This window comes from Grammomys surdaster, unplaced genomic scaffold (genome assembly GCF_004785775.1).
Source record: "Grammomys surdaster isolate TR1022 unplaced genomic scaffold, NIH_TR_1.0 125430, whole genome shotgun sequence".
Classification (NCBI taxonomy): domain Eukaryota; kingdom Metazoa; phylum Chordata; class Mammalia; order Rodentia; family Muridae; genus Grammomys; species Grammomys surdaster.
Genome location: NW_021620297.1, coordinates 17547 through 39780, shown reverse-complemented (window position 1 = coordinate 39780; position 22234 = coordinate 17547). Strand labels below are relative to the sequence as shown.

The 22234-nt window shown below is 51.1% G+C and overlaps 3 protein-coding genes across 3 annotated transcripts in view; 1 reads left to right on the top strand and 2 right to left on the bottom strand.

Annotated features, from left to right (window-relative positions):
• Rasgrp4 (RAS guanyl releasing protein 4) overlaps positions 1-6925 on the top strand; it is an 18081-nt gene extending 11156 nt beyond the window's left edge. Inside the window, exons 8-15 of the mRNA XM_028786198.1 lie at positions 1625-1705; positions 1799-1903; positions 2042-2160; positions 2253-2397; positions 3973-4009; positions 4097-4231; positions 4354-4466; positions 5807-6925. Of these exons, the coding sequence (XP_028642031.1) occupies positions 1625-1705; positions 1799-1903; positions 2042-2160; positions 2253-2397; positions 3973-4009; positions 4097-4231; positions 4354-4466; positions 5807-5863 (792 nt within the window). The 3' untranslated portion in view covers positions 5864-6925. The remainder of the gene's footprint in view (positions 1-1624; positions 1706-1798; positions 1904-2041; positions 2161-2252; positions 2398-3972; positions 4010-4096; positions 4232-4353; positions 4467-5806) is intronic.
• Fam98c (family with sequence similarity 98 member C) lies at positions 6888-10761 on the bottom strand. Its single transcript, XM_028786197.1, has 8 exons — positions 10672-10761; positions 10427-10572; positions 10217-10351; positions 9700-9905; positions 9122-9199; positions 8922-9038; positions 7702-7869; positions 6888-7216 (listed from the first exon to the last, which is right to left on the bottom strand). Exons 1-8 carry the CDS (start codon positions 10710-10712, stop codon positions 7073-7075), a joined length of 1035 nt encoding a protein of 344 aa, XP_028642030.1. The 5' UTR covers positions 10713-10761; the 3' UTR covers positions 6888-7072.
• A 5145-nt stretch (positions 10762-15906) lies between these two features.
• The window catches only part of Spred3 (sprouty related EVH1 domain containing 3), a 7149-nt gene continuing 821 nt past the window's right edge, over positions 15907-22234 (bottom strand). The window contains exons 2-5 of the mRNA XM_028786239.1: positions 21529-21697; positions 21359-21435; positions 17276-17416; positions 15907-16575 (exon numbers count right to left, since the gene is read on the bottom strand). Of these exons, the coding sequence (XP_028642072.1) occupies positions 15907-16575; positions 17276-17416; positions 21359-21435; positions 21529-21697 (1056 nt within the window). The remainder of the gene's footprint in view (positions 16576-17275; positions 17417-21358; positions 21436-21528; positions 21698-22234) is intronic.

The window sequence follows — 22234 nt, the reverse complement described above, 5'->3', positions numbered from 1 at the left end:
CAGATACACACGTACATACATACACACACACACGCACGCACACACAAGAGCTAAGGCTATAATTTTGTGATGGCAGCACTATTTGTTTTGTTGACACAGAGTCTTACACTATAGCCCTTGCTGGCCTAGAACCATATAGACTAGGCTAGCCCTAAACTTTTGACACTCCTCCTTCCTCTGCCTACCATACACTTGTGATTCAGGCACGTTTACATGCCCAGAGGGTAGCAGAGCACGTTTGAGACCCTGGGTTTGATCCATAGAAGTACGGGAAAGAATCCAGGTCACTTTGACTTAATAGCCCCACTATAGGAGAACCTTTCTGGTGCTCATTCCGTGGGTCAGGAAAGTGGGGACAGACATTCCGAAGGCTGTGTAGTGTGAGCTTGAAGAACTGACTTCACATTCACCGAGACAAGGCCAGGCATAATTGTCAGGGCTCAGTGTGAATGAAAATATGTAGCTCGCTGGGCGGTGGTAGTGCACGCCTTTAATCCCAGCACTTGGGAGGCAGAGGCAGGTGGATTTCTGAGTTTGAGGCCAGCCTGGTCTACAGAGTGAGTTCCAGGACAGCCAGGGCTACACAGAGAAATCCTATCTCGAAAAAACAACAACAACAACAACAAAGAATAGAAAAGAAAATACGTAACTCATTGTTAAATTCTGAACCTTCAGGAGGCTAAGAGAAGATCATGAATTCCAGGCTAGCCTGGGCTACGTGGTGAAACTGTCTCCAAAAGCATGCTGGGGGGTGGATGATTGAAACATGGCTCAGTGGTTAGGATCTCTTGCTGCTCTGAGAATCTCATTTCCATTCCCAGCATGCACGTGGGTAGCTCCGGGGGATCCAGTGCCTTTCCTAGGCTCTGTGGGCACCTGCTCATTCGTGGCATACATACATGTAGACACATGTGGGAAAAAAATGCAGTGGTGTAGGAGGCTTTCCACGCTGGCAGGTCCCACATATAGGAGAAAGTCTAAGGTTCCAGAGGCTGGGGGCTTTGGTGATGGCAGGCCCCAATGACACGAGAAAGTCCTTGGTTCCAAAACGGTTTTTTTTTCATGGCGGATGGTGGATGCATCTGGAGATAACTCCCCTGAAACTCAGGCCAGACCTGAGTTAAATAGAGAGGGAGAAAGGGGGAGGTTCTGGGAAGAATGTTTAATTTACTGCGCCCTCTGGCCTTCATTAGTATGTAAATCCCTTGGGCCTGAAGCCTCTACCTGTCCACTTTGGGAGGGGCTGTAATGGCCTACGTGACTGAACAATGTAGGTCTATGGAGACTAGACTGCATCTCAGGACTCTGGGTTCTGGGGACATGGCCAAACACCTGCCGTTTCTCCCTTGGAGTCTCAGGGTTCCAGGCCCATGCCCAGCCATGAACCAAGATACCCTTACGCAGTCACACACACACACACACACACACACATTTAAAAAAAAAAAAACAACCCTCAGTGGGAATAAGGCATCTCTCTAGTTTGTGGAGGAATCAGTATGAAGGGTGACAGGTATGGCCAGACAGGTCCAAAAGTCTGTGGAGAAGGATCTGAGAGGACAATGGGAAGACGGTCTAGGCAGAGACGGGCCTAACGTGGAACGTTACTGCCCTGACCATTCCCCAGCTTTCCCTGGATCTCTTCTACACAGAAGACGAGATCTACGAGCTGTCTTATGCCCGGGAACCACGCTGTCCCAAGAGTCTGGTGAGCCTTGACCCTTGACCTCTGACCCTTCCCCTGCCCCCCCCCACACCCCGATCTATGCTTTGAGTGATCATGTCCCTCTGTGTCCTCTAGCCACCGTCTCCCTTCAAAGCGCCTGTGGTGGTGGAGTGGGCCCATGGTGTGACCCCAAAGCCAGACAGTGTGACTCTGGGTCAGCATGTGGAGCAGCTAGTGGAGGTGAGTGAGGGGGAAGTTCGAACTGCAGCCTGGTGGAGGGATTCGGGGGCGGGGGGTGTAGAGGGGGGGGAGTGGGGAAGGAACTAAGCCTACAAGGCTAGACCTTGTCCTCACCCTATCCTCTGCATTTCTCTGAAGTCTGTGTTCAAGAACTACGACCCAGAAGGCCAGGGCTCTATCTCTCTGGAGGACTTTGAGCGGCTGTCGGGCAACTTCCCCTTTGCCTGCCATGGGCTTCACCCACCGCCCCGCCATGGGTAAGAGGCCTTAACTTCTGAATTCCAAAACCAAGGATCCTGAACATGCCATGAGCGGCCAGTCGTGCTGAAGTGCGGCCTTTGCCCCGTAGGAGTGGCGCCTTCAGCAGAGAGGAATTGACCAAGTACCTGCTCCATGCCAGTGCCATCTGCTCCAAGCTGGGCCTGGCCTTCCTGCACGCCTTCCAGGAGGTCACCTTCCGCAAGCCCACCTTCTGCCACAGCTGCAGCGGCTTCGTGAGCACTGGCCCTGTTAGCACCCTTGGGATCCATCTCCCCTGGATTGTCTCACCTCCTCACACCCTAACTTGGGCAGGGTTTGGGGGAGGGGCTTCCAGAAATGCCCCCAGTCTCAGATAGTCCACAGAGTTCATATAAGCACCAGATACTGAAATTCCTATATTCTGTGTACTCACCAAACTGTACATAATATTAGGAGATCTTCACCAAGACAGTGGCCAAGCTTTGAATACTATCCAGAACCTCAAGTAATTCCCCAAACACTGGGTAACCTGCAGACCTGGGTAGATTGCCTTGGGTATGGTGGTGTGCTATAACCCAGGAATGCGAGTTCACTCTCAGCTACATAGTGAGTTTGAGGCCAGCCTGAGCTATAGGAGACCCTGTCCTTTAAAGACACTAACATAGCTGAGTGTGGTGGTGGCGCACGCCTATAATCCCAGCACATAGGAGGCAGAGGCAGGCAGATCTCTGAGTTCAAAGCCAGCCTGGTTTACAGAGCAAGTTCTAGGACAGCCACAGAAACCCTGTCTTGGAAAATGTAAACAAGGGGCTGGAGAGATGGCTCAGTGGTTAAGAGCACTGACTGCTCTTCCAGAGGTCCTGAGTTCAATTCCCAGCAACCACATGGTGGCTCACAACCGTCTGTAATGGGATCTGATGCCCTCTTCTGGTGTGTCTGAAGACAGCGACAGTGTACATAAAATAAAAACAAATCTTTGCCGGGCGGTGGTGGCGCACACCTTTAAACCCAGTACTTGGGAGGCAGAGGCAGGCAGATTTCTGAGTTCGAGGCCAGCCTGGTCTACAGAGTGAGTTCCAGGACAGCCAGGGCTACATAGAGAAACCCTGTCTCGAAAAACAAAAAACAAAACAAAACAAACAAAAAACAGAACCAGTCTCTGATTGTTATACCCCGAACCACCCAAAGCTTATTTCATTCCCAAATTAAAGACATCTTTTATTTTTGATGGTTTTCCCTCAAATTTTGGCCTTTTCAGACAGGACCAATCCTGTGTAGCTCAGGCTCCTTCAAGTTTATGTTTTAGGGCAGGGGATATAGGACAGGGGTAGAGGATGCTTGTCTGCCATGCACAGGCCCTGGGTTCAATTCTCAGACCCCCCCCCACACACACACACACTTAAATTGATTGTATAGCCCAGTATTGCCTCGGCCACTTGGGGTTACAAGCATGTCTCCACACCTGGCTTCAGATTCTTGACTGTAGACAAATCTCAACCAAATCAAGACTAATTCATAGATCTTACCATTTCTTTACTGTTAGGCCTGCATTTGACACAGCCCATGAGTCAGGCAGTTCTGGGGCCTAGGAAGATACCATGAACTACACACACAGCCCCTGCCCATAGAAATTTATGAACTCAGTTTACCCAGTTCTAATATCCTGCATATCCCTACGTTTGAGATAATCTCCATGTTCCTAACATTTTGGTTAATTGTCAGAATCTTAAGAAATTTCAAAACCCGTTGGCTTCTGTCCGCTCCCTCCCACTCTCCATCCCACGCTCCCTCCTTCAGTCCAGCTAACCGACTTCTCTTCCTTTCCTCAGCTCTGGGGGGTCACCAAGCAAGGCTATCGCTGTCAGGGTAAGTGAAATGCCTTCAAGAGGGAGGGACTCTCAACCTGCGGGCTGGAAGAGCGAGGCACTCTTTTAACAGTTCCTTCCCCCCCAGACTGTGGGCTGTGTTGTCACAGACACTGCAGGGATCAAGTGAGAGTGGAGTGTAAAAAGAAGCCAGAGACTAAAGGTGACCCCGGCCCCCCAGGTGCACCTGTGCCAGCCACACCACTTCCTCCCGCCAGCTGTGGTAAGACCCAGGGTACAGTAGGACCGGGAGAAGGGCGCAGAGGATGGGGTTCACTCCTCAGGTGATGGGGTCCTTCCTGCCCGTCAGAGTCACACCTCTTCCACCCATCATATCACCAACAGGCTCAGAGGAAAGTCTCTCCCATACACTGTCCCCAGATCTGGAGTCTGGTTGCCACCTCCGCCATGCTTGGACCCAGACGGAGTCCTCACCCTCTTCCTGGGGGCCAGAGATGGTAAGGAGTCCCTAGCTGCATCTGGGAGAGGCAGGCCATTTGTCTGGGCAAACATGACCAATGTGGGAATCACAGAAAAGTGAAATCATAACCCTCAGTCACTGGGATGGGAGGGTATAGACAGCCTGGTATGCTCTCTGTTACTGGATGAAACACTGACCAAAATCAACTCAGGGGAGGAAGGGTTTATTTGACCTGCACTCCCATGTCCCTGATCATTTTCTTGAAGGAAGTCAGGCAGGAACCTGGAGGCAGGAACCAAAGCAGAGACCGTGGAGAAGCACTGCTTGCTTAGGTGCTTGCTCTCCAATGGCTTCCTCAGCTTCCTTTCATACACAGTCCAGTACTGCTTGCCCAGAGGTGGGCTCGCCTACATTAATCACTAATCAAGAAAATGCCACCGGGCGGTGGAGGCGCACACCTTTAATCCCAGCACTTGGGAGGCAGAGGCAAGCGGATTTCTGAGTTCGAGGCTAGCCTGGTCTACAGAGTGAGTTCCAGGACAGCCAGGGCTACACAGAGAAACCCTGTCTCGAAAAAAACAAAAAAAAAAAAAAAAAAGAAAATGCCTTGAGGTCATGCCCACAGGTCAGTCTGATGGAAGCAATTCCTCAGTAAAGGTTCCCTCTTCCCAAGTTTGGGTCCCGTTGGCAAAAGCTGCTACCCAACTCACTTTGTAACCCAGGCTGGCCTCAAACTCACAATCCTCTTGCCTGGGCTTCCAGAGTGTTGAGATTATAGTCATGAGCCATCATGCCCAGTGGACACTGACTAATTTTTATTGTGGACAGAGAATAATAGCAGTTTTAATATACTTGGGACAAAGGTGGATAACCACTAGCACAGGAAATAAAAATTAAAAAAAAAAAAAGAAAAAGATTCTGGGAGAAAAAAATAGAACTAGGCATGGTGGCTCAAACCTATAATCCCAGCACTGAAGAGGCTGTGACAGGAGAATAGCCTCAACTTCCAGGCTAGCCTACATCGTGAGGATCCAGGTCAGACTGTCACAGGAGACCCTGTCTCAAACAAACAAACAAACAAACAAACAGTAAACCAAGAATAAGGCCTGGGGCACTCACCTACCCACGTGACCTTGGCATACTCTCCAGGGTCAGGGTAGGCAGCATCCACTTGAAGCATGGTGCCCCCACCAAAAACATAAGGCCAAATAAGGTCAGGGGCTACAATAAATATTATTGGAACAATTTCCATTCCTAAAAGGCAGAGATTTCATCTGAGAGTATTGGTTCATTTACTTAGCCACAATCTGACTGAGACACTGGTCCTGGTTGTGGAGAAATGAAGTACTTCTCATTGTGTATTTTTCCTCCTTCCAGGTGCCCTGCCCAGCACCAGTTTTACCATCCAAAGCTTCCTCAAAGCCCAGCATCTGAACAGCATCTGGAGTCTTTTCCCTTACTCCCCTAACCAATGCCTCCTCCACCCCCACACTGCCTCTGACAAAGCACCCACCATCTTTTCCCCCAGAAAATGTTCTTTTGCACTGCACTGACTGCCAGTCATGCTCCTTCCCCTCACTTAGCGTCTGCTGTTCTGTGTTGGATGCATTTGGACTCCAGTTGTGCCAGCTCCCCACTTCCCAGAGAAAGAAGACTGGAGCGCAGTAAGATTAACCTTCAAGCCCACAGTGTGAGAGGCAAGACTCGCACCTGTTTTAAAACTGGAGCTCTGAACCAGTGGGCCATGGGGTTGAGAGGCTGTGAGGGTGGAGGGGACAGGGTTCTAACCAGTGTCAGGAAAGGAGCTGGTGCAGGCAGTGTATGTGAAACATCTTCCTTCGCTTGGAGCCTCCCATAGCTTGCTCAAGGTAAAACCTAATCCTGTGGTTTACAAAGTTCTGCAAGGTCTGTCCCCGCCACCTGTCTTCCCTTCCCACTGCTCACCCTTACTCATCCTCTTCTACCTACACTGGCCTCTAGACTCCTAGAGCATGCTCCTAAATATTTCTACCCCAGGGCCTTTGCACTACCTGCTGCTCCGATCACCTGCAATGACTCTCCTGCTCTAGAGCTTTGCTCCAGAAACATCCCCTTGGGGAGGCCTCTGGACGTCAAAACTTGTTCTGCCTCCTGTCCCCTTCTGCTTTATTTCCCTCTGTGGTACTTTGCTCCTCTAACAAGCTAGACATTCACCTATTTATCTTGTTAAATGTCTGCCCCTCCTTGCCAGGAACAGCTCCCCAAAGGCAGAGATGTTTATCTGTGTTATCTCTAGATAGAGTACCTGGCAGAGTTGGTACCAGGGAGCACCTATAAAGTGTTGGTCTGATGCGTCAATGTGTCTTTTCCCACACCCACATAAAAAGCAAAAGGTTTGTCCGGACTTCGGGGTGGAAATCCATGACCCCTCTACAAATCCATACACCCCTGACCTGGTCCCTACAGAAACAAGATCCTATAACCATCAAAAGAATTAAATTTATTTTTCAGACAACACGGTTCATAGTTCATAGTGTTGAGTGGTGGCTGGGTGTAGGGCATTTCCCCTGGAACAGGGAAGGCTAGACTTGCCAAGGATAACCCTCAGTGACTCCTGAAGGATTGCCAGTGGTGTCAGGATCTGCAACCGACCCTCGAAGGCCTTTACTTCTTCTTCTTTCTGCGGCCCCAGCGCTGTTGGCCAGCCTTCCCCCTTCCTCCATCTTCTCTTCGGCTCCTCCAGGTAGGCATGGGAGCTTCCAGCTCACCTGGGCGCCCCCCACGGTCTGGCACATCACCCATAAGCACCTGAGAATTGATAACACTTGAGTCTCAGTAGGAGGTAAAAAGAGCTGGCTGTGATAGTGCACCCCAACGTCCTGCCACCTGGGAAGTGGAGGAAGAGTTTCCACCCAGACTTTGGCTACGTAATGAGTTGGGAGGTTAACCTGGGCTACATGGGACCCTATCTCAAAGGGGGAAAAAAAAAAGCCAGACAGTGAGTGGTACATATTTTTAATCCTGGCTCCCAGGAGGCAGAGGCAGGAGGATCTCTGAGTTAGAGGGTACCCTGGACTACAGAGCAAGTTCTAAGTAAAAGCTACACAGAGAAACCCTGTCTCAGAAAATAAAAATAAAAATAATAATAATAATAAATCTTTCTAGCTGACATGTAGAGTGGGTAGTTTGAATCCAGTTGAGTCTAGAGGCCAGGAACCAAGGAGAACACTAGACCAGGGAAAGCCCAAAAGGCCAAGGATGCCCAGACTCTCCCCTGCCCCGGGTGTGCCCACCTTGTTGATTGCACAACTGGTCCCTCGTCGGGCAGTCACACTGGTAGCTGGGACCAGGCGGGAAAGGTCGGCTCGGGCAGCCAGGACATGCGCGGTAGAGACATCAGATTCTGGAGTCAGAAGCCCTCGGATTGGGAACAGCACTGCCTTCATGACCTCTCCGTGGGCCTAGAGTGTAGGAAGGGCATACGTGGAGAAGGTACCCAGAGATCTCTACTCCGTGTGCTTTGGGGCAGGGGGAAGCTTTTCCAAGGTACATGTGTTGTGGAGAGGTGGGCAAGGTGGCACAGAACTGGAATCTCTGCACGAAGGAAGAGGAAGGATCAGGAGATGTTGCCAAGACCCTCCTCAGCTACGTGGCAAGTTGAAGCAGAAACAAAATCTTAGGCGTGATTGACCGTGAGCCTGGCTGACGATCGCAGGGTACCACCGCTGGAGGGATTCATGCAAGTCCCGTTATGATGACATGGGATGGGACACTGGCCACATCTGCCTGTCCAAGCCTGCATGTTTCGGCCTCCAGAACCGTAAGCCAAAAGGAACTTGTTTTTCCTTAAAACATTCTGGGTTTCTGGTATTTTGCCATGACGACGTAAAACCAGTTAAAAAAAAATAGTCTTACCGTCTATTTTGTTACATACGGTAAATAGTTCTGGGGACACTCCCAGCTGAGAGCTGGGCATTCTAGAATGCCCTTGAGGCCCTGGGAGTCCAGAAATCTTCAACCCTGTAAGATTCTAAAGTGTGGGTTGGAGAGATGGCTCAACATTAAGGGGACTTACTGCTCTCACGGAACAGCTGGGTTCAGTTCCCAGTACCCACGTGGTGGCTCGCAACCTTCTATAGCTCCGGTTCCAAGGCAACAAACGTCCCCTTCTGGCCTCTGTGGATACTGCACACACATGATGTGCATACACATAGGTGAAGCACATAAAAAGAAAACGGAAATCTTGCCGGGGAGTGGTGGCGCACGCCTTTAATCCCAGCACTTGGGAGGCAGAGGCAGGCGGATTTCTGAGTTCGAGGCCAGCCTGGTCTACAGAGTGAGTTCCAGGACAGCCAGGACTACACAGAGAAACCCTGTCTCGAAAAAACAAAAAAACAAATAAAGTGGCCTGGGTCCTAGAATCCTCCAAAGCATATATTCTTCACCCTCGACCCTCTTCCCTGCAGCTGAGCCTCCCTGGCTGGCCTGCTTATTCTTGCTATGGTCCCCATACCTCTGCCCGATCACCCCAGTGGAAAGCAGATGTTGTAAGGTCAAGACGCTTCAGGAGGAGGCATCGGCGGCAGCGGTACTGTTTGGTCATGCTTTGGGACAAAGACTCCAGGGCTTCCTGGAAGGAAAGGTCTCAGTCACACCCAGGGTCCCATCTCTGGGGTGGGGACACTAGTCACAGCTGTCTGCACATCCTCTCACCCATTGTGATGCATTCAGTGGTGTGTTAAGGAGGGGCTTCATGGACTCTGGGGGCAGGGCAGGCAGCAGCTCAGAGATCTGGTGGGAGAATCATTTAAAGCCAACAAGACACAAACAGGATGGACCTTCTCGAGGGTTCTAGTTCCCCTCTCGAGGGTTCTAGTTCCCCTCAGCCATGTGAACCCAGGTCTCAGAAGCGTTAATGACTTTTGCCAACCTGACAATTGCTATTGGATATGGGAATGCCTAGCCCACTCTGGGCAATGCTGTCCCTTTGTAGATGAGCCTGGGCTGTATACAACAGGTAGCTGAACAAGCCAGAGGCATGGGCTAGTAAACAGTGTTCCTCCATGGTCGTCTTGAGTTCCTGCCTTGGTTTCTTTCAGTGATGGGCTGTAACTTGTAAAGGGAAACAAATGGTTTCCTCCCCAGGCTGGCGTTGGTCAATGTTTTATCACAGCAAAAAGCAAATTAGAACGAATGGTCCCTGTCATTGGGTCATCCTTTCTAGAGCTGGTTTTGAAAACAGGATCCTTTCCACAAGTAGGGTACCTCAGGAGGGATCTCTTTCTCTCTACCTTGTCATGGAACTCCCGAAGTAGCTGGCTAGCCAGGGTTCCACGCAGGGGTCTAGGAAGCCCCAGGGCTTGAAGAGTTAGCATCAGATCCTGAACCACACCATTTCCCTCCTTTGTCCCTTCTTCAAAGGCTGGCACAGGGCTAGGATCCCGTTGGAGCCTTAGATGCAAGAGGCGGGCAGCCTGGAGCTCAGAGCAAAGAAACCCTAAAAATAGGAGTAGATGCCTGCCCAACCAGAACCTCGGCCCCTTCCCCAGAGTAGGCCTCACCCACTTACACTGCGGGGTGTGGGTCCACTTCAGAACCACCCGACTGGCGTTTAACTCAACGCATTTAAGCTTTCAGAGGCCTTTGTCAGAATTCTAGCCTAGCCCTAACCCGAGCTTATCTACCTGCGGCCTTCAAGCTCACTGTAAAGCTTTGGCCACGCCCCCGGGAGGCCAGTCTGCGTCAGAGCCCGCCCCCTTCCGAGGCCCCGCCCACCGCCGCCTCCCAGGGCCTTCCGTGCTCGCTCACGCAGCAGGCGCAGGCCACCGCCGGGCTCCCGCAGCACGGTGGCGCAGTCTCCGCCGCAGAGCGCGCGATCGGGGCAGTGCAACGCCCGCAGCAGACCGGCCAACTGCCGCAGGAACTCTTCCTCTGTGTCCGGGCCTGCGGGAGGAAGAAGCCATCAGGGAACAGCGGCTTCCGCGGCTCCACCCGCCGTCCACCCAGCTCTTCACGCACCGTGGCCGGCGCCCAGCACTGCGGTGCCCTCCTCTCGCCGCTCCAGAGCTCCCAGAGCCGTCAACTCGGTCGCCAGCCGCGCGCACAGCGCCCTGAAGTCCGCACACGCGGGGCCCCGAGACTCCCCCTCCGGGAGGGCATCGTACCTGCGGCGGGGCGCGCGTCAGTGCGAGTCCCCCCGCCACCGCGTCCCCAGGCTAGTGCGCCCTTCCCGTACCCCAAGGCTACACCACCGAATCCTTTACCCCAGTGTCAGCAGATCACCGGCTACCACGGCCCCATCCATGGCAACTCGGTCTTCGGACCCAAAGCGCGCGCCCCCTTCCGCCAGGGACAGGCTCCGCCCCCTCCTCCCTCTGCCTCCTCTTCCCCCCCACCCACCCCCCGCCGCTATCCAATCAGATTCTCGTGCGAAGGCGCTTCGGCGCTCCTATTGGCTTGGTAGCGCGCCACGCGCGCCCTTCATGTAACTTGTCCAGTGTTGTAAATTTTACAACGTTAGGTTTGGATCCCCTTAGGTCGCAGGAGGCTTGAGTGTCCCTACTGTCGGGGACATAAAAGTTATTTACCTTTCCCACTCTTCTTTTTTTACATTTAAATTTGTTTTAGAGGCAGGGTCTCGATATATACACAAGTATGTAGCTCAGGCTGGCTTCTTGGTCCTGCTTCCTCCTTAGGTTTTCTGGTTGACAGGTATGCGACACGCCCAGCTGCCCTTTGTTCTTAATGCACCCCAGACCGAAGGTCCCAGCAACTTGTTTCCTTTTCTTCCACCTTAGGATTAGAATATCAGCACACCCCCACGTCCACTCACCCACCACAGCCAGACTCTTTCCACCTCACAGCGGGCTCCGGCGCTAACCATCCTCTGCCTCTGTAGGTCTTCGAAAGAGGAACCATTGAGCAACTTACATCCTAAGGGAGAGGCAAGCCGATGGGACTGGGGTTTGACTTCATTTCCCAAACTGGTTTTCCATCTATGCAATTGGGGTCCAAGGGCAAAAATATATATTATGTGAATGAATGGTGTGTGTGTGTGTGTGTGCGCACGCGCGCGCGCCTTGTGCCCACAGAAGTCAGAAGGCTTACAGTGCCCTGCAACTGGAATTCCAGATGGTTGTGAACTCTCATGTGGGTGCTGGGAACCAAACCCAAGTCTTCTGCAAGAACAAGTGCTCTTCCCCACTGAAGCCATCTCTCCGTTAATATATTAAATGGAGTCTGGTCTCACAGTCTAAGACCCTCTTATCTCAGCCTCCCAAAATCTGGGACTACAGATTTGTGTCACACCCAATCTTTCAAGCGCTCATTCTTAAAGGTGTCTGTGGGGATTTATGGTCCATATGTTATGGTGCTTAAAAGGGCTTGATGCATCCTCAGCTAACAAGCTGTGTGGTGGTGGTGCACACCTTTAATCCCAGCACTAGAGACGCAGAGGCAGGCAGATCTCTGAGTTTCGAGGCCAGCCTGGTCTACAGAGTGAGTTCCAGGACAGCCAAGGCTATACAGAGAAACCCTGTCAAACAAACAAACCACCAAGTAAGGGAATTGGACTAGCTGCTCTCTCAAAAGCTGGTTCCCAGCGCTGACCTCTGGAGGTCATAAGCACCCGAGGACCCACCATGCCCCCCCCATGCAGTTTCCCCCCACCATGCTCTTCTCCCTCCCCCCCCGTGCAGTTCCCCCCTCCCCCACCATGCTCTTCCTCCCTTCCCCACCATGCGCTTTTGGCCTCTTTGGACCTCCTGCAAATACACATCTACATAAATACAAAATAAGAATAAATCTGTTTCAAAGTCAGATCTGGTGACTTAGACACGTGTCCTCATAGGAAGATGGCCACAGGTCCCCACGTAGGTGGCCCACAAGCGCCTGCAACTCCAGTTCATGTGCAGGGAGCCACATATAATTTTAAAATCTTAAAAAAGAAAACTTGGGCTAATAACCTTGACTCCTTCTTCTGTGCTGGGGCCTTACCACAGCCCCCGGCCCGTGCTAGCATGGGCTCCACTGCTGAGCCACATCCTCAGCTCTCTTTCAAACTCCACATATCAACCATTGGGCTCTGGTTGGAGAGCTAAGCAAGAGAGTACTCAGTTCTAGGGGCCCTGACACCAGAGAGCCAGGTGGTGCACGCGTGTGCACGGGCGCACACACACGCACACGCACACACACCTATAGGCAAGCAAACATACAAAATACTTTATATAGAGTCTTTTCAAACATCCATTAACCTTCCCGTTCCTTCTCACAGACATGACCTGCACCACCACAGGGCTGATCCCAGGAGTCCTCCTCACACAGAGACTCTGGCCTTTGAAAATGCAGAGCAATATTCGGGAGTCTTCCTGTGGTCCCATCTCACTCACTGGGGTGACAAAGTGTATGCAATGTCACACAAAGCCTCTCCACCCTCTTCTGCCAGAATCCGCCTTGCTTAAATCCATTCCCAACTTACCAGCTGAATTCCTACCCTAATGGGTGGTGCTGCTTGACCCCTGTACACATCCACAGAAGCCCCTCCCCTCCTGTTGTTTGCTGTGTCGCTGCCTGTCACAATGGGACATTAGGTATTTAGTGAATGTACTTGACTGGACATATAAACCCAGCTTGGGAATGAAGGGTGCAGAGGGGAAGAAGAGTAAACTCAAGCCCTTCAGGTAAACAAGAGGATAGGGCGCACCAACATGAAGAAAGACCAGGCTGAGACACGGTCACAGACATTTCTTGGAGCAGATCTCAACCCCCCCTCCCCCAATGACAAGGCTGGGTCTTTGGCCCCCCCGTGTTCCCTCCACTTCAGCCCGCCCTGACACTGACAAGGTCACAGACTGGCTTGGAATCAAGATCAGGAAGATAAATGTTGGCGTACCTCCCCCAAAATCTGGGGGGCAAGCATCCAATCTGAGGGCAAGCAGCTGGAGAATTGGGCTGGGGAGCTCCAGGATCTGAGGTATTCCTGGCTCCTGGGGTTCAGTCCTCCATGCACCCCAGATATGGGGGCAATGAAAGGTAATCATGGATCAGAGGTGGGTATCAACAAGGAACAGGGCTGGGGGACCTGGGAGAGGGGGTACTGGGAGATGGGGGACTAGGGAACCCTCCCCAAGTCCCCACTGCTTAATCCGAAGATCTCACAGCACCATGCAGCACTCTGGTCCCCCTCCCCACCCCTTCCCAAAACGAGGTAGGTTAAGAATGGAGCTTCCCCCGCTTACCATGGGGGGGGGGAGACCGAGGCACAAAGAGGGGATGGGGACCCAGGCTGCCCCAGCCCCCAGTTCCTCCGCCCTCAGCTCTGGTGGGTCTGACACAGATGAGAGCTGGGCAGGATGGGGATGTGAGGGACACCCCCTCTTCCCCCATTCTCTCTCAACCCGTCCCAGGGTCTGCTCAGGGAAGCTGAATCACAGGTTCCGGATACAATAAATAGTTAATAATTTAAAGGAAGTGACACAAATATTAACCCCTTGAATCCCCGCAAGGCCACCCAAGTCTGGGTAATGAATGATTCAAGTGCACATTCCCAGGTACTTAGGGCCAGAAGTAGGCCCTAAGCCCATGAACCATCGAGACTGTCTTGGCTCTGAAGCCTTGGTTCTCCTATGCAGGACACCAAATCCTAGTGCCTCTACTTAGGGAAAAGAGGCCGTGGCACTTCTCTTCTCCGTGGAGAAGTGCTACAACAATACTGAGCTTTCCGGAGTGATCCCCAGTGGAGATAGAAGAGGTTCACAGGACAGGGACCTGGATGTACTAGGGATGATGGATGGTGTGGGAAATCTGTAAGGTTAGGGGTGGGTAAGGGGGGGCTTCTGTGGAGCAATTGCTGGCCCCAGGAATACAGGTGTGCAAAAGGCAAGCCTTCTTCCGCTGTCCCTGCTTGACCCCGGCAGCTGGCCTTTGCTGAGCTGGCAGCTTGTGCACAATCCTCTGTGGCAAGGTCAGGCCCTAGAGGGGAAAGGGAGACTGCTGGGTAGTCCCGGGATTCCAGGAATCTGAATGTACACTGGCCTAAGTGCCTTGCCCTAGGATAAAGGGGAATGGGTGGGAATCTGGGTGTTGCTGGGACATTCCAGTTTTATGAGCTTCTGGATGGCAGGACATGGGCAGGGGTGGGGGGAATCAGGTAGTGAGGAACTGGGGGCTTCAATAGTCTAGAAGTACTCTGAATTCTAAAACATTTGGAGCTTAAAGGAGCTGAAATCCTGGAGCATCTTGTTGCTGAATGTCTCTGGTACAAAGAGACCAGGGTGTCAGGCCAAAACTAATCCCAAGATTGTGGGGACTTAATTCCTGCACCTAGGGCCTAGTGATATCTCGGGGTCTTAGATCCAGTGCTCTTAAAACAAATTGGATTTGCTCTAGGGCTGAAAGTCAAGGGATGAAGGACCTGGGTTACCATGACCACTACATCTAAGTTCCAGGCTCCCAACCGGTATGGTAAATGGGGAATGAGGACAGAAGGAAGCCAATGTTTCCAGAATATTTGGAGTCTTAAAATTTAGGCCTAAGGGAAACTGGAAGGTTAGCTAATCTCTACAAACCAGTTTGTTGAGCCTAAAGAGCTGGTGGCCTTCAGCTGTACATTTAAGGGTACCAGGCATCTCAGAGCTCATCCATGAAACGCAAATTCTCATGGCTGGCTTGAGGGGTAGGCGTTTGGTCCCTGGCTCCCCGAGCATCTTGGTGTCTGATATCTGGACCTTGCTGAGCTCTGAAAAGGGCCTCCCAAGTCATTCTGGTCAGAACATACCTCATGTTTGAGGATATCTAAGGAGTTAATGCATTTTAAATCTAGGGTGCTAGGGAATTTGTGGGTCACTTGCACATGAACTGATGGCAAGCAATGTCTGTGGACTTTCAGGAGTGGGTGGACTTCGAGCCAGTGTTTGGTGATCCCAAACTATCCTGATGTTTCTTACCCAGGAGGGTTTGGTGTCTCCGGGTCCTGGAGCTATAAGAGCATCTAAACGTGCGGATACCAGGTCTCAGGAAAATTCAGGGACCATTTTCTGGTGGTTCTGGGTCCCCTGGTCTCAAGTTCTAAGCCATTTGATATAGGGTCAAGTTTTAGCAACTCTTGACTAATTTGGTATGAGTGTTTACAATGTCAAGCATGACCTGAAGTCTGGGTTGAATATTTAGAAGAGTCAGGGTCCAAGATCCCTGGGTCTTAGGGATGTGAGCTCCTGGGCCCCTTGAGATGCAATGTTTGAAAATGTCCTAAGTCTCCTCAATAGGAAAAAGGGAGGGAGAATCCAGAATTCAGGACTTCGGGTGGACAGACACCCTGATGAAGCTGGCTCTGGGGACCTCAGTCCTCAATTTGGGGTCCAGGTACCAGATCTGGGATCTCTCAAATCCATTCAAGTTCCAGATATACCTAAGTTTGGGTTTTAGGTTCGTATGGAGTTTCGGGGTCCCAGACCTTCAATTTTTGGGTCTTCAGACCGATTTCCAAACCAGCCCAACAATCCTCACCGTGCAGCCTCCTCGTGGCGACCCCCACAGCCCGCACAGCCACAACGTGCAGCAACCCAGTGACAGGCGCGCAGGGGCGCATAGCAACAGAGGCAGGGCACTGCCAGGGACAGAGCAGCCAGAGCAGCCCAGCGCGCAGCAGGGCGCGGGTGGCCTGGCTCACAAGCACACGGGTCCGAGAAGTCACCCTCGGCGTCCGACAGGCAGTGGTACAGCAAGCTCTCGGCGCACCACAGGCAGCTGAGCCTGCGCACTAACAGGCGACCTGGGTCAGGGGCCTCTGCACAGCGACCACCACGCCCATCTGCCCGGCGGCGGAAGAGGGCTCTGCAGTGTACACAGCGCGCAGCCTCCTCAGCCTCTGGGGAGGCTTTGGCTAGAGCAGGGGTGGGGCCTGGGCCCGGGGGTGGACGAGCAGGGGGTGCTGGGGGTGCAGCCTCTGTGAGTGGGGCAGGGAGTGACACTGGAGGACCCAGGGCTGCACCCCTCAATCCACCAGTCTTGGCAAAGCGCACAACGCAGGTAGACAGGGCAAGAGGTGGAGGCGGTGGTCCAGATCGCCGGTAGTCCTCATAGCCGCGGCTGCCCCAGCCCTGGCTCCCTGCCCCAGCTAGAGACTCTGAAGGTTCTGGAATCCCAGTGAACGGTAGAAGCGGAGGGTAGCTCTGCAGAGCCAAGGGACAAGGAGATCAGGTTAGGGACATTTACAACTTAACTTACTCAATATCCGTAGGCTACCCAGGTTCGGAAGACCCAAAATCCCAGAACGCAAGCAGAAGGGATCAGTCAGAAGGGACTGTGTTCCCCTAAACTCTCTTGGGCTCGGGGTCCCTCATGCCCGTAGAGACAGAGCAAGGCAGGCTGCAAACACACACCTTAAGGGCCCTGTGGCTTAAGATTTCCCAGTTTGGTCACATTCAACTCCAGGTCACACTCAACCCCAAGTCCCTCCTTCAGGATAAAGTAAACAATCTTAAGAAGTCTTTCCAGAGTACCAGCATCTTCTAATATATTAGAAAACCTGCCCATGTCATCCCCCAAGTCCGTGCGTAAACTAGACAGCCCTCACCTAAGAGCCCACTGCCTCCACCTCTTGCCAGTTCTCAGGAGCCCAGGAGTCTGTTTCTGACTCAGCGCCTCCAGTACCTTCCCACTTGCTAGGCAACCACTCCATTGCTGAGCTACATTCCCAGCCCCAAACCCAGGTCCTTTCTATTCCACGACCACCTTCAGTTCAGTCAGGCTGGTCATTTCTTGGGATCTGTGTCCCTTATATAGTTGGGCTTTAGCAGCAGTCAGCTTACGGAGCTGTCCAATTCTATCCAGGTTTACTGCTGAGGGACGGGAGGGCAGAAGAGGTCATACCTGAGCCGAGGAGCGGCGTCTTTGTGGGGGCGTGGCCGGTGGGAAGGCAGTTGCTGACTCCACTGTGGCAATGGGAGCGACAGCTGTGGGAGGAGTCTCCTGGCGGCTGTGACTGGAGGAGGAGTCGCTGTCCACGTGGGACTGAGGGAGATCGGTGAGGCCTCAGTGTAGGGGAGTTCCCCAACCAAAGAAAGATCCCCTTACATAGACCTCCCTTCTATGAAGAGCGAATGCTCTGCAGTCAGGAGGTCCGGGCTCAAACCTTTGCTCTGCCACTGACTGGTTGTGTGACAAGTAAGCTCACCTAAGAGCCCAAGTGTCTCCCTCTTAAAATGGGGTCATTATAGGTAGTCTTATAATACCTATAATGACCTACAGGGATGTGTTGAGGACACTGGCTCTCACAGCGTCCTGTGCAGCTGAGCCACAGTACAGTCCCTCACTGGTGCTTCTAGGCAACAGCTCTTCCTATCCTAGCCCCGTGCTAGTGGATTCGGGGCAAGCATCTACCATTTAGCCACTCCCCCAAACCCTCACTGGCGAGTTACACCATGTCAAATCCACCACCCTTGCTCACTTAGGCCAGGCCTCAAACTCAAGATCATCTTGCCTTCCCTCAGGAGTAGCTGGGATTATAGGTGTGCGCCACCTGGACTCTGGATATGGCCACCGTTTTTACTAGACTCCTAATAGCTCAGATTACCAAGCTACTGGACAGGCCATAGGCCATCACCCCGTACTCTCTGTCCCAGAAGCCCACTTCCTTGCCCTACCCGTATACTGCAGCTTCATTTCCACTCTAGCTCTAAAGGACAGTTTGCCTGCCCAGACATCTTTCTTCTACCCAAACCAGGCCTCGCACTTCCCTAGCTGAAAGCTCCACTTCCAGGCCCTCTCCTCCCTTCCCTGTAATCTCCTACATCTTCTGTTCATAGCCTTCAGTCTAGATCCACTGAGCACCACAGCATGCCGGAAGAGCCCCCCACACAGGAACTGTGTGTGACTGCTGGAGGACCACCTCCATTCCTCATGACCTTGAGACTCTCCTGGACCCAAGGAACTAGTTTTTATTGCTCTCAGTATTCTTGTAAACCCCCTAAATGCATCTGGATATTCCATGCCCCATTTATTATCACTCAATTCAATGTACTCAGCCCATTTATCTAACACCTAACATGTACCAGGCACTGTTTTAGGGACTGTTTTAGGTGAAGCAAAGTACTAGCAAAAGATCCTTGGCCTCTGGGAGCTGACATGCTAGCGTAGAGAAAGGGTAGGAAACTAACAGATAAAAAAACTTTCTTAGGGGCTGGAGAGGTGGTTCAGAGGTTAAAAGCACGGAATGCTCTCCCAGAGGAACCAGGTTCAATTCCCAGCACCCACGTGGCAGTTACAGGTAATCCAGTACCCTCATACACACACATGAAAATAAATGATGATTTTTTTTTTTTTTTTTTTTTTGGTTTTTCGAGACAGGGTTTCTCTGTGGAGCCCTGGCTGTCCTGGAACTCACTCTGTAGACCAGGCTGGCCTCGAACTCAGAAATCTGCCTGACTCTGCCTCCCAAGTGCTGGGATTAAAGGCGTGGGCCACCACCACCAGGCCCGATGAAATTTTTAAAAAGAAAGAAAACTGTCTTAGAAGGGGGAGGGGATTAGAACCAAATTGGCGATTGTAACTGGGGAGTAGTGGTGACATGCAAAAGTTTTGTTTGTTCATTGAGACAGGGTTTTTCTATGTAGCCCTGGATGTAGACCAGTCTGCCCTCAAACCCACAGAAATCCACCTGCTGCCTGCTTTTGCCTCCCCAAGTGCTGGGATATAAAGGCGTGTGTCTACCTGGAGAAAACGTTTTATGTATTCCAAGTTGGCTTCAAACTTGTAACACAGCCCAAGCATGACCTTGAGTTTTGATCCTTCTGACTCCACCTCCCTAGTGCTGGGATTACAAGATGCCAGCTGGGGAATTGAATCCAGAGCTCGGTGCACACTAGGCAAGCACTTCACTAAGCCAGCCACATCCTGGCCTGAGAATGCAATTGTAAATAGGTTGCTCAGTGAAGCCACCAAGGAGACATTTGTATAAAAAGCCTCCAAAGAAAAGATTATAAGTCAGATCTGAAGATGTGTTCTGGACAGAAGGGCCCCAGGACAGGAATACACCAACCCTGTTGTAATGATAGCAAGGGGTCTGACGAGACAAGAAGGTGACTGGCAGACCATCCCAGGCCCAGAAGGATCCTAAGTGCCGTGGGAAGCTTCTGAATGGTTAAGGGTATGATCAGACTCAGCCATTAATAAGAGCCCCCTTGGCAATCCACCCCCATACTCCACTCTGGTGTGTGCCTGTGTGTGTGAGTGTGTATGTGTATTTATGTCTGTATGTGTCAATGTGTGTGCCTGTGTGTGTGAGTGTGTGTGTGTATTTATGTCTGTATGTGTCAATGTGTGTGCCTGTGTGTGTGAGTGTGTGTGTGTGTGAGTGAGTGTGTGTATGTTTGGGAGATGAGGTCAGACACTAGTGTGTGGAGAGCAGATTGTGATCATTTTGAAAGTAGAACCTGAGCTGGGTTCTACTCAGTGGTAGAGTACTTGTCCAACATGTATAAGACCCTGAGTCTGAGCCCCAGTACAGAGAAAGAAAAAAAGAAAGATAAGAAGGGAGGGACGGAGGGAGAAAGGATGGATGGGAGGGAGGTGGGAGGGTGGGAAAGCGGGAGAGCTGGAGAGACAGCTCAGCAGTTAAAAGCACTGGCTGCTCTTTCAGAAAATCTTGGTTTGATTTGTAGTACCCAGATGGCAGCTCACAATCACTGTAACCAAATTCCAGGGTAATCCAACACCTTTGTCAGACCTCCCTGGGTACCAGGGATACAAACGGGTCCACATACAGGCAAAGCACCCATACACATTTAAAAATATATATATATTGTTTTTTTTTTTTGAAGAAAGAAAGCAGAACCAATATTGTGACAGATTCTATGGCAAGCAGGAGAAAACAAGAATCAGCCCAGCGTGGTGGTGTACCCGTAACCCACACTTGGGAGGCTGAGATGGAGGGATCATGAGATCCAGGCAAACGTAATCTCCCAACAGATCTATCAGTTTCTCTTCATCAGCCCCTCTCCTGACTCTCATCGGTTTCTCCAATAGAGCCAGGGGATTCTGCTGATGGAGAGCCGCTACCACACCTTCTCCTCACTCACTTAAGGTGCCATCACTCAAGGTAAAGGAACAAGCCCTTACAGTAGCATATAAGATCCCACACTATCTGTCCCTGGGTCACATGGTCTGGGCTGCGTAGTAAAAACCTTGCCAAAACAACAAAAAAAACAACAAAAAAACAAAAAAAAAAACAAAAATAAAAAAAACAATGGAGTCAAAGATGACTCCAAGTTTATAAGCCTACAGCTTGAGCAATAAATAGAAGATAGAATTATCAATTCATACGAGGGTAGTGTTGGTGCACATCTTTAATCCTGCCACTTAGGAGGAAGTGGGAGGTAGATCTCTGAGTTTGAGGCCAGCCTCATCTACAGAGCCAGGGCTACACAGAGAAACATTGTCTCAGAAAACCAGCACAAAAGGAATGAGCAATTCATTTGTCCCTGTATTTATTTTAATGCTTATTTCTGTTTATATTTTATCTTTCTCTCTAAAGCACCAAGGAAGCTTGTTTTGCTTACTTATATATCCCTGGTACCTAAAACACTGCCCGGTATGGGTGCTTTTTAGCTCTTGAACAAAATGTATGGCTCATGACAAAACTGGAAGCCACACATGGTGACACACCAGTAACTCCAGCATTCAAGAGGACTGAAATCAATATTATCATCAGATACGTATTGAGCTTGAGCTTGGCCTGGGCTACAATAAGACCCTATCTCAAAGGTAAATTAATAGATCCATATACAAGAACAGAAAACCTAGGACAACCATGGTTGAATCGGCATTATCCATATGGGCCTGATTTTGTGTCCCTAGCATGTGGCCTTTTGCAGATAACAGAGCAAGTACTCAAGAATATTTGTAGACTAGAACCAACCCTCTACCCTCCCATGGAAAAGAGACCCCAGGACTCACCGTCAGAGGGCAGGGAGTCTCTGCAGTGTCCTGGGAAGGGGAGGAGGAGGAAGAGGAAGAGGAGGGAGTCAGCGAGCCTAGGGCAGGGAGAAAGGCAGAAGTGAAACCTTGAACCCCAGATTCTCCCATGCCTGTCCCCAAGCCTGGTTGTGTGCGCCTGGGCCACTGACCTCGACTCAGAGCAGCCAGTGCAGCCAGCAGGCTCTTCTGGAACTCATCTGCTTCTGCAGGACTCTGAAACGTCAGCCCAAACTTGCAGTCCCCCAAGCTCCAATGGTGGAAGATAGGATTCACTTTGTTGTAAACCAAACCTGGCCTCAGGGTACACTCCAAGGTGGTCTGAGGGGCAGGAAGGGACTAGGTCAGCAAACCCTACCCACGCCCACGACTTGGAATCCTAGCCCCTCTGTACTCTAGGTGTACCCAAACACTAATATAACCTAATTTTAGGAGATATATCTCTGATTCCACAATATTCCTTCAATCCCTTCATTTCTATACCTATCTGATTTCTTCCTCTGATGTCCCAATAGGAACCTCAAATCTTATTAAATGTTAAAAAAAAAATTAACCTTTTCTCATACCCTAACGATGCCTCTTTTGATTGAAGAAAAAGCATTCTTTACAGTTTACTGAACACATCAAAATATTACAATCAGTTCCCTTCTGGTGCCTCAATAATCCCTGGAAAACTTCTCCACAGTCCACAGGATGCTGAGCACCACTTGAGTTCCCTCCATGTCCTGTCTGATATCAACACTTCCTCCACACTGTTCCTGATGCCCTGCTTTTCAAGATGTATCCCTTCCGCAAGCTGCTGCTGCTGCTTCTTCTTCTTCTTCTTCTTCTTCTTCTTCTTCTTCTTCTTCTTCTTCT